At 43.4% G+C, this 14,745-nt stretch overlaps 2 protein-coding genes across 2 annotated transcripts in view; one reads left to right on the forward strand and one right to left on the reverse strand.

Moving 5' to 3' along the window:
• The first annotated feature begins 805 nt into the window (after window positions 1-805).
• Window positions 806-3,783, forward strand: LOC311418118 (NADPH oxidase organizer 1-like). Its single transcript, XM_084488928.1, has 8 exons — window positions 806-931; window positions 1,079-1,159; window positions 1,259-1,328; window positions 1,465-1,648; window positions 1,805-2,001; window positions 2,139-2,258; window positions 2,378-2,495; window positions 2,625-3,783. The coding sequence occupies exons 1-8, from the start codon at window positions 866-868 to the stop codon at window positions 3,460-3,462; spliced, it is 1,674 nt and encodes a 557-aa protein (XP_084345054.1). The 5' UTR covers window positions 806-865; the 3' UTR covers window positions 3,463-3,783.
• A 380-nt stretch (window positions 3,784-4,163) lies between these two features.
• The window catches only part of tbl3 (transducin beta like 3), a 35,454-nt gene continuing 24,872 nt past the window's right edge, over window positions 4,164-14,745 (reverse strand). Inside the window, exons 20-23 of the mRNA XM_084488586.1 lie at window positions 9,998-10,069; window positions 8,686-8,844; window positions 6,792-6,885; window positions 4,164-5,045 (exon numbers count right to left, since the gene is read on the reverse strand). Coding sequence (XP_084344712.1) covers window positions 4,658-5,045; window positions 6,792-6,885; window positions 8,686-8,844; window positions 9,998-10,069 — 713 coding nt within the window. The 3' untranslated portion in view covers window positions 4,164-4,657. The remainder of the gene's footprint in view (window positions 5,046-6,791; window positions 6,886-8,685; window positions 8,845-9,997; window positions 10,070-14,745) is intronic.

Genomic DNA, 14,745 nt, shown 5'->3' on the forward strand with positions numbered 1-14,745 from the left:
GATATGGGATGTTATAATAGCCTATGCCTATACGTTTTCGGTCTCATCAATAGCCTACATAGACATGATAGTTCTCTTAACCTAAAGTGAAGAAGAACTGTCATTCAACACTCTCATCCTTGAAAGACATTGGTAACGAGTAGGCCTAATAAACTGTTGAATGGGATGTCAGCACCCGGAGTTGGTTCATAGATGCATTTGACTGATACGTCATATACAAATTAAACATATTTCAGGAAAAATATCGGATATCGGATTCTTGGGTATTTAACCTCGTTGATGCAATACAAAATGACAGATTTTACAAAAAGATCATATTTCAAGATACACAAAATAGACAAACGTTCATTTACCAATAGCTTTCACAGTAACATTTCCCAGTCCTTTTGTCTTTGGAACAGATTTAGGCCTCCTTTTGTTTTGGGTAAAGGTCTGTTTCGATTCCAATAAAACGATTTTATTTAGAGTTTACTTGTAGTAGGCCTATCGATGCTAAACTATTACAGGAGCAATACAAATAGTTAACAATCAACAATACCTTTTTCCACCTTGTCACCTTGTACAAACGAACACACACACACACACACACACACACACACACACACACACACACACACACACACACACACACACACACACACACACACACACACACACACACACACACACACACACACACACACACGTGTTTTCTTCCAGGATGTCCCAATTTCCAACGGCCACACCTCCTGCACATCACATCGCACGTTTAGACTACTATATAAGCTCACGTGCTCCGACTTCAGACAACCACCTGCTGCAAGCCGAGACGAACAGATCGGACCTGTAGGCCTATATTTACACCTTAACTAAAGTAAAAAAGACAATGGACGAGCAACGATATCCCATCAGCGTGCGACTCATTGGAGTAATGCACAAAGAGAATGGCAAAGTAAGGATAGGCCTATCTCTTTCCTGCAGATGATATTTATGACCAACACAGAACAGGCGTAGGTTACAGAGGGGACTCAGTTTTTTGTTTTTGTTTTAAATACACAGCATGTTAAATGTAGGCTACATTGTATTTGTTTTTATACAGACCTACATCACGTCGGTGCTTTGGTCAGACCAGAACGAAATTGTTGTTTACCGAAGCTTTCTGGATTTCAAGAAAATGCATGTAAGTAAAGACCTCCATTATTATGCTACAACAACAATTCATGGGTTGTCAGTTAAATATATTCTTAAATCTTTAACTCGCATCGTCATTACTCAACAGAAACAAATGAAGAAAGCGTTCCCGTCAAATGCGTTGAATAAGTCCTCCAGAATCATCCCTAAATTTAAAGGTCAATACCAGACAGTCAATGCTCGTCGTTTTTATGTTCGTTTTTTCATTAATTTGGAAATGCGCGATCATTCACTGCGACTCCTAATAAATTAATTGTCCCCCCCCTCCATCCACCCTGCCCTGGTGCCAAGCAGACCACCATAAACAGGGTGGCGTTCATAAAAAAGGCCCCAGCCGATCAGTCCTCCGCCTCAAGTCCCTGGAGAAGTACTGCGAAGAACTTCTGAGTTGCGACCCGCGGGTAACCCAATCCGCGGACCTCATACGGTTCTTCCACCCCACCGCCCAGGACCTTGAGCCGGATTACGCTAGTAACAGGTAAGCAAGAGTCACCCGTTATTTTGAATTACGGATTTTTATCTCGTTAATGGATTCGTCTTCTACAACATTACAAACTTTTCTGTAACGCGAATATTTGGTATTCGTGGGGTTTTCTACATCTAATGTAAAATGTATCAATGGCTTTCATTTAAGCATTATGGTCATGCCTTCGGAGGACGGCATCGGCGAGAGAAACCAGGACAGGGAACACAGTGTGGGCAACGTGACGCAACCATTCGTGACGGAGACCTACCGCTGTGTTGCGTCGTATGAGACCAAAGACACGAAGAGCAAGCCCTTTAAAGTAGCCGTGGATGAAAAAGTGGACGTGCTCATCAAAGATAAAGCAGGTGAGAGAGAAACGGTGCACACAAAAATGTTTCGTGATCTGAGATACTATAACACTCAAGCACCAAAACAAACACATGTAGACGTGTAAGACCTATACAGGATCCTGATAATTAAATCAGCCACCGTTTGTGTTCAGGATGGTGGTTGGTTGAAAACGAAGATAAGCGTTTGGCCTGGTTCCCCGCACCGTACCTGGATAAGTTAGAGGACGAAGAAGACGACAACGATGACACGACAGACAGCCCTACTGGGATAGGTGCGTTGCTACGGCATTTTCCATTGCTTACGCACAACACAACCCAAGTGGATTGCTTATGCATATGTATTAGCTCTGCCTTAACAGTGTCATGAACGACTCTCCCTGTCGACCCTCAGGTGCACTGTGCACTGCAGTGAAGAACTACAAGGCCGCCAACAGAGACGAGGTATCTGTGAACATTGGATCTGTGGTGGAGGTTCTTCAGAAGTCTGACAACGGCTGGTGGCTCGTCAGGTGGGCACAGTTCTTCAACACTGGGGGAGGGGGGGGGGGTTATTCGTATTTGGTTAGTCATGTTTATTGGTAATTATTATTTGAAAGGTGTACTTTTACAAATTAACTATCTCCCCTTCTCCTGAACAGATCTGGTGGCAAGGTGGGCTACGTCCCCACACTCTACCTGCAACCCTACAACAACCCCCGCATCCGCATGGCCGCCCTCCAGCAGGACCTGCACGGCTCCAACGTCAACCTGTCCCAGCTCCAAGCCCCCAGCCTGGAAGGCTACAACCTCAAAAAACGTTGCCACTCCCAGGGCGACATCGTCCCACTGTCCCAGCTGCAAGCCCCCAGCCTGGGAGGCTACAACCCCAACGAACGCAGCGACTCCCAGGGCAACATCCTCCAGCTCCCCTCCATGACCATCAAGCAGCGCCTTGGAGACGAGCACTCTATGGAGATTCAAGAAGCCCCTGGTCGTGTGGCTGGTCCCTCTCTGCCAAGCAAGCCCTACATGAGGAATGGCTCCTACGACGCCTCCTCCCCCACCGTGAAACCCTTGCCCGTGATCAGGGTGGATTCGGAGGAGGACTACATCCACTACAGGAGCCACACACTGGAGAGCCAGGAGAGCCAGGAGAGCCTGGGCAGCCTGGCGAGCGACAGCAGTGACTTCAGCTTCAGCGACAGATCCTCCAACGGGAGCCCCACCCTCAACCTGGGCCACAGTGTGAACGAGCAGCAGCTACGGCTGAGCCGTACGCCACCGCCCGCCACGATGTCGTCCAACCGCCTCAGCCCCAACATGGGCAAGCTGACTCCCAGCGTGTCCGACCCCAACCTCTTCAAGGGGCCTACCTCACCCAAGGTGCCCCCCAGGCCCCGCGCCGAAGAGATCCTGACCCGCTGCAGCACAGTCACCCGCAAGAACGTCTCAAAGGGCAGGCTCTCCCCGACCTTGTCTGACATCCAGAGCCACTGAGAAGACAGAATCCACATTTTGATTGATGTTCTACTGATGAATACACTTCTCCCCTGGAGCATCAAACCGAGGTGCCGGGTCTGCCAACCCACAGTTCAGACTTGGTTGGCAGGTGTCAAAGCTTGGGGGTGTACAAAGCCATTTGTAAGATGGTGATAAATAATGTATATTATTGCTAATACCAATTTTTTGTTGTCTTTTGGAAACCTAACTGTATTCCATACCGGAGAACTGTAAGCTGCTTTAAATGAATGTATTGTATATACTTAAATTTCGGAAATCTTACCATGCAATTGCATCTTCAATTGATGAAGGAACCGGTTTGTACCGTGGATGTTTGTAATGCACACAATAAATCAATGAACCATGAAAGCCATACTCTGTTGTGAATTAATACTTGACAGATTTTCCATCTATATACCTCTAAAAAGGGATATATATATACACATAAAGATTGCCAACTCTTCAAAAGGTAACCAAGCACGCAGTATTGCTAGAACATTATCTTGCCAATCACACCCTATTCTCCCTTGTTGTGGCTTGCCAATATATAGTAGGCTGAAAACATGGCTGAAACTGCATATGCCAAAAAATTATATTAAAATATCTTCTCCAATCAAAACTCCAAACAGAAAAGCCCTATAACAAACAGTAAAAAATGTAATAAATTCTAAATGATTGCAATTATGTTAACAAATGGCATGTTACAAAGGTTCTTAATTCTTTATTTTAAAATCAATTTTTCAGCCTGATATACAAAATCCACGGTTATAAGGAACTATCTTACTTTTGCCTTCAGAAAACCAATTCGCTGATCAGGCATAACATTGTATGAGATACATAAACCCCCTTATTTATTTTGCTCTTAAAAATGTACCCATCCAGGCATTCCTTCTTCTAGCTAACAATAAGACCTGTTTGTGCCTCAGAAAAGCACAATGATAAGCAGGGATACACAACTTGGGTAACGGAACAGAATTCAGTTCTTATCGACATTGCTTCCATGGCAAGAATGCCACCTGTCTCTGTGCACATTCCAACACTGTGGAAGTTTAACCAGGTCAGTCATGTTTAACAGCATAATGGCCGTGCTTGGTGGCCAAACAGGGCTCCCTTTCTCCTCTGCGGCAGCTACTCACGGTCACTATGGACCGCCAGTCGCTAAGGACTCACAGGGGAATCCCAGGTCAGCTGGTCAGCTGGTCAGGATCTGAACACGTGGGCGGAGTGTAACCCCCTTGGTTGTTTTGGTGCTCAAGTTTTGTTCTTCCTCCTCTTCTTCTTCGTCATCTTTTTCTTCTCCATCGTTGTCGCCTTCGTCATCTGAGCTCTCCTCACCACTGGCGTGACGGTTTCCATTGCTAGTGCCATTTGTAACCTGCCTCCCGTTGGCAGGGGCCTTCTTTGTGACACTCTCCACATCGGCCAGCTCTTCGTCTTCGAGGACATCGTCATCATCTTCCTCCTCCTCCTCATCTTCTTTGTGGGCATGTTCAGAATCCCTGTGAGTCTCCTTGTCAATCACAAACAGAGGCGCAGAGTCTTTGACAGCAGAGGTGTCCATGTCCTCATCTGGTCCCATGCTACAGTAGGAAACAGAAATGGGGAGATAAATAATGAATGGGGAAGATGACTCCCAAATAAAGTGATCAAACCCACATGGGCCAGTCCAATGGTTTAAATCACGGGTCTTCAACCTTGGGGTCGGGACCCCAATTGGGGTCGCAGAGGTACTGCAGTGGGGTCGCAAAATTATTCTTAGATTTTATTTTTTTTAAATACACATTAACATGAATCCAACATATACTTTTTCAAATATGCATTCAATAACATTAAGTAATGTTAATGTGTATTCATGTTATTATTCATGTTAATGTGTATTTTCAGTAACTAACATATTACATTTATGCAACATTGATGAAAGGCTACCCATGAATCATTGCGGTAAGATCAGTATCTGACACCTTCATAGCAGCGATTGAGTCAGGACCTCTTATCAAAATAATTGTGAGTTAGGTATTTGAGGTCTTTGAATACATTTTGTTTAAAATAAATACGTTATTTCAATAGCTTTGTTACTAAGCCTTATTATTGTATGCACAATAACAAGGTATGTTTATATATGACACTATAGGTTGTCCTACATGTTATTGTAGGCCCAGTTTAATATTTAACACCATTTTATACAATATATGTAGTGGGGGGTCCCAGCTCATTCATTCTATCAGCTATGGGGTCTTTGGCCTAAAAAGACCCCTGGTTTAAATGATCACCGAAAACTAGATCAGACTACCACATTATTGCAACAGCCTTTCTACTGGTAGTGATTTTTGGCAACAGATCCAGCTTTCAGGCATTTCAACGAAAAGAGAATATTTTCCAGAACAACATGCTCATGGAAACAGACTAGCTTAGTCAGGACCCATTTGGTTTTCAACTACACTTTCATCCGCAATATCCCCCCTTGGTTTAAATGGCTGTAATTAACTTCATCTTGGAAGGCATTCTCCGGAAGCATATTTTGAAAAATGTTAATTATTAGACAAGGTGAATTAAATGCATTGTTGAGTTCATCATCAAATAACTAATTTACACTTAAATACTTTATCCGTACAAAAAAAGCACTTCCAATGTCTCAAAGTTGAGCAGTTAGCAAGTGCCAATACATTTTTTTAATATACATTCGACGACAGGCTTACAAACACTAATGCTACAAACGGGCAGGAGGTATCATGAACAGCACCTGTCACGGTTCACCTGATATCCTACCATTGTCAGCCCCTATCAATAGGCCACTCTGTACACGTTGCTTCAGAGAACCGGTTGTAGCACCACTTGCTGTGAATCACGGGTGACCGGTGTGATTCCCAGGCAATGGTTAGACAGTCTAGTTGTAAAAAGGTACCCAACCAAATTTTAAACCATTGTTCGAATTTCCTTTTGGTTTGTTTCCAACCTGGAGCAAAGAAACGCAATAATCACTCATCTCTTGTTGCCGTCGACGGTACCGTTGTACTTTCCCGTAACCAAGGAAACAATGTGGTGTGGAGGTTTGGCTTACCAGAAGGAAGTAGCAGCTTCTTGTAAACAAAACTCTGGCCATAGACATGCTTTTGCAAAACATTGCTTGTAAAAAAGGACCTGACACCCCATAAGCTTGAGCACAACATTAGCTCTCCTGAGAATAGAAGCAAACACCCACTGGGACTTTGGATAAAGTTAAATAACGTTTGTCCTAAAATTGTTGCAGTGTGGGAATGGAAGTTTTGGATGCCTGAGCGTTCAATACATGTGTGTGAACGACCTAGTGCCACACATTCTTGTCTTACCAGGATGAGGCCCCAGTCACTCGCATCTTCTGCCACATGTAGTCAATGAACATGGATGATTGGAGCAGGCGGCCGATCCGCTGCATATGTCGCTCTGCAGAGAAGAGTATTAAATGAGAACTCGATACCATGAGTGCCCCATTAGGCCACACAGAGGGATAAGGTATTACTTGGAAGTGGATTAAAAAGTGAGTGACATTAAATCATTGGCTGTTCCCTTGCCTGCCAAGAAAGTGATATGTCTGTAATTAAGAGCTTTGTGGCAGCTGGCCCTGTGCAATTGTTTTGTGTGTATGTACACTGCCTTTTTGTGTGTGGGTGTGTTTGTTAGATAGCCAATCTCCCAGCCAAGGTGCTTCAGAAATCAAGCAGCAGTTGTCACTTAAATAATAGAGGATTTCTTCTGTGGCATCTAGATCCCCTACAATGTGTGTGTGCTTGTGTGCATGTGTCAGTGTTTGGCAAGCTACTTGGAAAGTGTAGTGAGCTAAGCTACCAGTGCAATAATGCAGCTTTTCCACCGACAGTACCAGCTCAACTCGCCATGACTTGGTTTGGTTCCAGGCACGTTGCGTTTCCATCTAAAAAAGTACCTCTTCAACGTGGGCGGGTCGTCATTAGGTTTTAATCCCGGGAGACGGGATTCCCAGGAAATCTGATCAAGACTATTTCCTAATTCCTGGGAAAGGTTATGACGGGAAATGGGAAATAAAATAAAATAAAAAACGCAATGACTGCGCGTCTATTGTTGTCACACGGTAACGTTGATGGAGGCGAAACTCGAGCCCTGGGAAAGGAACGACACTAAAACGAAACAGCGAAACGCTGATCCGTGTCCCCCTCGGGAGCAGGTCCGTGGACTCCAGCCACACCGGACACACACAGCCACACCGGACACACACAGCCACACCGGACACACACAGCCACACCGGACACACACAACCACGCCGGACACACACAAACACCCGCAGCCTAACTCTAGCCCCGCGAAAGGAGCGACACACAAGGCGAAACGCCGATCCGTGTCCCCCTTGGGAGCGGGTCCGTGGACTCTAGCCACGCTGGACACAACTTAACTTCGAGTGATTATTCCCATTTGCAGCCGCTGGCCAATCAGTTTCCAGCAGCCTGTTTACGTCATACAAAATTACCAGCTCAGCTTGCTTGGAACCTCGACGGAGGTGCTACTAAAAAAACAGGTACTTTTTTTGCCAATGGAAACACAAAAAAAGGCGGGCCAAGTTGAGGCGAGTCGAGGCGAGTTGAGCTGGTACTGTCGGTGGAAAAGGGGCATAAATGAAGCTTCACTACACAGAAGTGGAAACACATTTCCATCATAAGTGAACTAAGTCACCTGTAAAAAAAAAAAAAACTTCAGTTCCCTCTGCCATCTTTCCATCAACTTTGTGTGTCTGGTCTGTGTGGGGGTGCTTGCGTGTCTGATGTCAGGTGTCAGCTTAATGATTGGTACGTGATGTCACATCATACGGAAGGGCATCTTTCAACTACCATCGACAAACAACATCTTACTTCTTTCTATGTTTATCGTGACTAGCATGGGGGTACTGATTCATACATTTACTTCCGACTGCAGCAGAAAGCTCTGCTGCGTTTCTCGTTCCCAGAGAAATGCTCTGGAAATGTAGGTTGTGTGGATACTATGTGGATACGCGCTTCTTGATCAATGAAAGAGCTTAGCTACTGAAAAGCTATTTGATTTAGAAAAAAACAGTGACGTTACCCTACTGAGGAATGTAGTTAAACTAGTGACGTCACCACTTGACTTGACACTTGACTGCCGAGTGCTGGCGAATAATCCATCTCAGTACAATACATTAAATACTTAAAACAAATTTGGTCCGATCCAAGTCTAAAAACCTGTGTGTGTGCGGACCTGTGTACGGTATGAGGCCCTCCAGATGTCCCCGGGCCCCCTGGTATTGCAGCAGCTCCTCGGGGGCCAGATGCGTCAGCAGCACTTGCAGGACGGCCTGGGCGTCAAGACAGCTCCGGGCATTGGTGTTCCACACGGCGCAGTAGCGCAGCAGAGACTCTTTGGAATGGAGACGGGGGATGGATATACACAGATGAGACACACCGTAGCGTGAATACTGTACCCTGAACACAGTACCTTGGGCAACTGAGGCAGGCCGTCATTCACATTGAGACACCGTTTTGTGTGTTCTTAAAAGGACCACAGCGTCGATTGGCTGCATTTTTTATGATTACCAATGACTACCCATCTTTTGCCTTGAACTTTACTTGTTAATTACACATTGTATCTCTTCTTATGAATTTATTTTGAGATCATCACATCCATCTATCCATGTATCTTTCCTGTTTGGCCAGATTTCTACAGAGATGTAGTTCACCTGTTCATCACAGTATACAAGATATACAAAAATGTGCATCAAAATCAAATCCGTTCCAATGGAATCTCCACTACAATAAAATTAAGACATCAACGTGTCCACTCTAAAATAATTGAAATTCTACAGCATGTTTTCATCACCCCTCATATGCAGCACTTCATGTACATTCTTTAGTCAGATTTTTAAGCTTTGCCTGTTCTCTATGGGGTCAGAACAGTCTCATTAATAATGAATGCACAGAGAAGGATTCACAAATGTATTTTGTGATTTATATATAAATTACTCTCTTCTCACAAATACATTACGTGTGCATTTCAATGCACACACAAATGTCTTATTTTAAATAGATGTAATATAAATCCATAAATATATGAATTAAAAAAATATTTGCAATTTTCATCAAAAATGTATTTGGATGTTGTTACATTTATATACAAACTGTTAAACTTGAATTTACAAGACGCTTTTCATTTGTGAACTTGTTTGCATTTGTGTGTGAACTGGTCTGTCTTTATATGTGGATTTTTGAGACTCCCCTGACGTTTTTTTCAACAAGGAACTTTCTGTAGCCAATCAGATGCCTCCCTTGTTTTCAGCCAATCGCATGACTGCAGTCCAACGAGGGTTCTCAGTCTTTGGATGAAAGCGCTGCTGCTACATTCTTTAATGTAAATGTGTAGATGGGATGTGAGGGAATAGATAGTCCACATTCTATAGGGGGGGAAAAAACCCTAACGAAAATCGTTGATTTTTGATTGACGTACAAGCGTTTGCATGGCCAAACATTGGTTCATCACAGAACAAATCATCAGGTCATGACCTTTGACTCTTTACCTTTCTGGTCCAATCGAAGCTTCAGCAACGTCCTCTCCAAAAGGTCACGGCTGTCCTCGCTCTGACGGATCGCTGGGTGCAACACAGGAAAGTGAGCAAATTTGTTAGTTAAGGTGGTGGGGTTTGCTGTCAGAACGGGGGGACCTCATGTGTTGCACTTAATGGCACGACTATGTGCTATGCACGTACAGTGGAGCGTTACGGCATGGCCTCTGACATACATTTCTGTTGGCCAAACGGAATGAAGGTCTTTCAATAATGGCCTCAGTGACAAGCTCAACAGGCTGTCCAGGTTTTACAAAAGGATAAACCACTATTGCCAACCCCCATTCAGCCAACGTTTCCCCATTCCATCTACTCACCTGACTGATGGAATGAGATTTAAAAAAAAAAAAAACAGCCTTGTGCAACTGGTATTTCTAATAGAGCAATCCAAGTGAGCAATAGAGTAATCCAAGTGAACCACTTCCATAAGTACCATTCAAATTGTAAAAACACGCATTAAGTAAGGGATAATCACCTCAAGGCAGGGCAATAAACAGTTTGATATGCCCGGTTTGGGGACAGCTTACCTTACCGGTAACCTTCCTCGAGCCGGGCATATCAAACTGTTTATTGCCCTGCCTTGAGGTGATTATCTTGTTTATTCTACTTCTTGCTTGCCAACATAATAAAACAATTCAAATACTTTAATAATTATGCTTTTTCTTACGTTAGCTCAGCTGTAGCTAATTAGTTTCTATAGCAACCACACACGGCTGCATCTGATCACTAGTTTAATAACGTAGTTGCTACATTGTATCTTGCTTGCGAAACTATGTATCGACTGATTCTCCGATAGATTTCTGACACATTTTAGAAACTTTTTTAAACAAGGTTTATTTTTACAATGGACCTCATGTTTGAAATTTCTGTGATAGAAAAAAATAAAAGCGGTGTATTGATCTACTATGATGACGCTGTGCTCAGTCAGCAGCAAGTACAACCGACAAGTCAGCGGGCAACCTGCCAGGTTAATGCCCTCCTCCAAGCCAATCAGAATCAAGCATTCTTAAACGAAGTAGAATAACAAGTGTCAACCGAAAGGAAGTATTTCCTGGCATGGCTGGAACCAGTGGTGTAGTGGGGATTTTTTTAGTGGAGGGACTGTGTATGACGTCATCAAAAAGGAATCCTGTGTGTACCCGCATGCGCACCCATTCAGTAGAAGTTAGAGGTTTGTTACTTGGCAAATATGGCAACTGCAACTAATCGACTTGTTTTGTGCTAATTTGATCATCAAAAAAAGTCTTCTTTTGTGAATAAAACGGTCAACAATTGAATAAGATCTAACAGTACATTTTTAATGATGCACACTAGGGCTGCAAGATTATGGCTAAAATTATTATAACAATTATTTTGATCAATATTAATATCACATTATTAATTTGATTGACAAATATTTTTATTGAACGGTGACGTAAACATAACACTGCTTTAACATCCGTGATCCATTGTGCTACATTCCTGCTAATGTACAAAACGTTGCATACATAACACCAACTTAAATCAACAGGGCACAGATTTACAATGTTTATATTGTAAAAGATTTGTTAAATGTAAATAAGGTTTATTTATGTGACCTCCTAGAAGCAAAATAAAAATGATTTCACTTTATTCATTGTACCCATATGATGAGATGAGTTTAAATAAATCTCTTGATTTAAAATGGTGCCCAAAATAAAGGTTTACTAAAATAAATATGCCATCACAGCATGCATGCATTTTAAATATTGCGCAATCACATGCATTTTATCGTGGGAAGCCAATATCGTCATCGTGATAAAAATTTGATTAATTGTGCAGCCCTAATGCACACAACATTGCACTATTTGGAACTATGTAACGATAGTAAGCTAGATCGAGAGGCAGACAGCTGACCGCATCACGATATTTCTACACAATAGCTTATTGTTCTAGAATAATAATTTGCATGCGGACAGCTCAGCAATGATGATGTTTAGGAAGATTTTCTTCGGCCGTTATCTGTTCGGTCGGACACACAGGGCAGGTGAGTTTGCCGGCGGCTGCTCGGCAACGCGTCACTAGAAACAAGCTTTCTTATCTTTTCACACATTTTGAATCATGGGTCCAATCAATAGTATGTTGACTGAATTTGCTTGAGTTAGGGTTGAATTTAATATCTTTTTTAAGACGACTTGGCCATCTCAGACGACCACTTTGACATGTTTCTCAAAGTAGAGGCAAGTTGTGGTGTGACGATGTGATCTCCCCCAACCCCTCTCGAACACGGCGTTCGAATTAAACTTTAAACTTAAATTCATAAAAACGGAATTATGAATATATGCCTACTCGTCTGTAACTTAACAATTATTAATCATTTAGGTTACTACTTTAGTCATGCCTACTTTTGATTATTATTTATCAATTTTAGCCAAATTACTGAAATTTAGCAAGTTCTACAATATTTTGAGTTGATTCCATTTCTAGTACCAGATTTCCGCATCGCAGAATTCTTAAGCCCAGTTCAGACCAAAGATTTGCGACGCAACTGCTAGCAACTCGCAACTCCTTGCGACGAGACGGGCTGAGACGTTCTAAAAACTGGGCAGTTCACACTGCTGCACCGGGCGGCGACGGCAGGTGGTCTCCCTAGCAACTCTGAACGCTCCGGCACAGCTGAGAGCCGCATCAGCATCTCTTCTATCCTGCTAAAAAGTAACCTAACAGGTTTGCGATTAGTTTTATTTTGGTTGAGAGTAGACTAGAGTTGCTGTGTTTCGCCATTCTCCACTACTTCTGCATTGTAGTAATTTGCTGGAGCTTAGTTTATTTAGATCCCGCTAGTTGGATACATTGCATTCTTTCGTAGTGACGACTTCTCGACTGCAAGGGAAGCTCGGCTTCACCTAAAATTTCGAAAATGAAATGGTCAGATATATACTGTTGCTTTAACATTTCATTGATTAAAAATGCGTTAGAACACGTCCATCTCGAAGACGAGTTCGTTCAGAATCAGCTGCTTATCGCAGGTCGACTGACTCGATTTCCTTCTCATACACTTAACTTAGGCTACGTGTTTAATTTGCGTGTGTTTAAACAGATGGGCGTGCACACACACGCGCACCAAGCATAACCCGCATTCATTCATTCTTTTAAACACTCACTCGCGGTAAAACTATGTTTTCTCACGATCAAATACTCATCAATCCTAAAAGTAATGGGCTTGTACACGATGCCTGGGTCAAGAACATATGTGTTTGCTGTAGCCTACGGTGTTTGCAGATGCATTGATTTAAAAGTACAACTTACCGCTGTATCAGCTGTTCTTTCCCAAATAATTTAACTAATCATTTCCACGATTCATAAATTCAAAGATTTCTAATCGGAATAGATCTATTCCTATCATGCGATCCAAATGTGCTGTATATATGGCATATAAAAAAGTGGTCAGCGTACGTTCGTATGTCTCTCGCGCACACCTGACACATCTGGGCGGGCGGAGACATAATGGACGTCTTATCACTATTTGGCATTTTTATGTATTTGATTTTAATTTTAATTAAGCCCAGCAGGAGAGAGCTTTTCTCTGCCTGCTCCTTCAATTAAGAAGGAGGACCGCACAGCGACATCAGTTTCTCGTCCGGTCTTTATATCTTCCTCCGCCGCAAACAAAACGTATTTAGATGAGCATGCCCAGCCAAGACTGTTGGGAGAGGGTGCTGTTATGTAAGGGATAATGTATAGAACGCCGGTCATTATGGGGAAAATAAGCCCAGACAGGGCGAACCGGACACCAGGGCGAACCGGACACCGACATGAACCGGAGGTGTCTTGCTTCGTCCTGAAGGAACGGCGACGTTCTATACGTTATCCCGCTTATTACCCGGCTACTTGCCAAAACGAAAAAATAACTTCACAGGGTGTGTCTTTTTACAATTACCATTCGTAGTGTTGATCAGCAGAGAAATAGTCTGCCAAAGACGTTGACGTCGCCCCAGCGAATCCGCTGGGGTTGATATTAGGTTACCGGACTACTTGCGGACTCGATACGAAAGACGTGAATCAGGCAAAAAATCCACTTTCCTTGACAGCGGTCAAGTTTGGGGTGCATAAAAGTATTGACAGACCAATTGTGAACTACTGCAGCTGCTGATGCCATCCCTCCAAGTTAAAAAGTAGCCGCACCTACCCCAAACCAATCGGAATAAGTGTATACATGTCGATTATAGCGGACTATTCGGACTCTTCTATTCCGCATGGAATTCTATTCCAATCAGATTGAGGCGTATATATGATCATTTTTTATTCTGATTGAGCTGTTCTTCCACTTCTAATCGGATCAGAAGTGTCCATGTGAACACGACTAGTGTCACACACATTCTTGGAATTACCCACAGCTCATAACCTGATGACCCTCCTCTTCCTGGCCCTTACATAGACTTGGAACACTCCAGAAAACTCTGCTACTCCTGCTGCCCTCTCCACCGCCTTCTCATTCTCACACACCCCAAGACCATCAGGGCGAGGAGGAGGGACTGGACTCCTCATCTCGCCGAAGTGGTCCTACCAGATTCTTCCACTAGAACACTTGGCCAGATCTGCATTTGAACTCCACGCTGTCACTGTCACCCTGCCTATCAAGCTCTTCATTGTAGTGATCTACCGCCCTCCAGGTCCCTTCCGTGATTTCTATGACGAGATGGATGCCCTCCTCAGCTGCTTTCCTGAAGATGGCACACCACTCG

This window comes from Micromesistius poutassou (assembly GCF_964030765.1).
Source record: "Micromesistius poutassou genome assembly, chromosome: 1".
Classification (NCBI taxonomy): Eukaryota; Metazoa; Chordata; class Actinopteri; order Gadiformes; family Gadidae; genus Micromesistius; species Micromesistius poutassou.

Excerpts from the sequence above, each read along its gene's own strand:
- LOC311418118 (XM_084488928.1), top strand. The coding sequence starts at position 866 with ATGGACGAGCAACGATATCCCATCAGCGTGCGACTCATTGGAGTAATG. Across the intron at positions 1,160-1,258 it reads TGGATTTCAAGAAAATGCAT|AAACAAATGAAGAAAGCGTT; the intron begins GTAAGTAAAGAC and ends ATTACTCAACAG. Across the intron at positions 2,002-2,138 it reads GCTCATCAAAGATAAAGCAG|GATGGTGGTTGGTTGAAAAC; the intron begins GTGAGAGAGAAA and ends GTTTGTGTTCAG.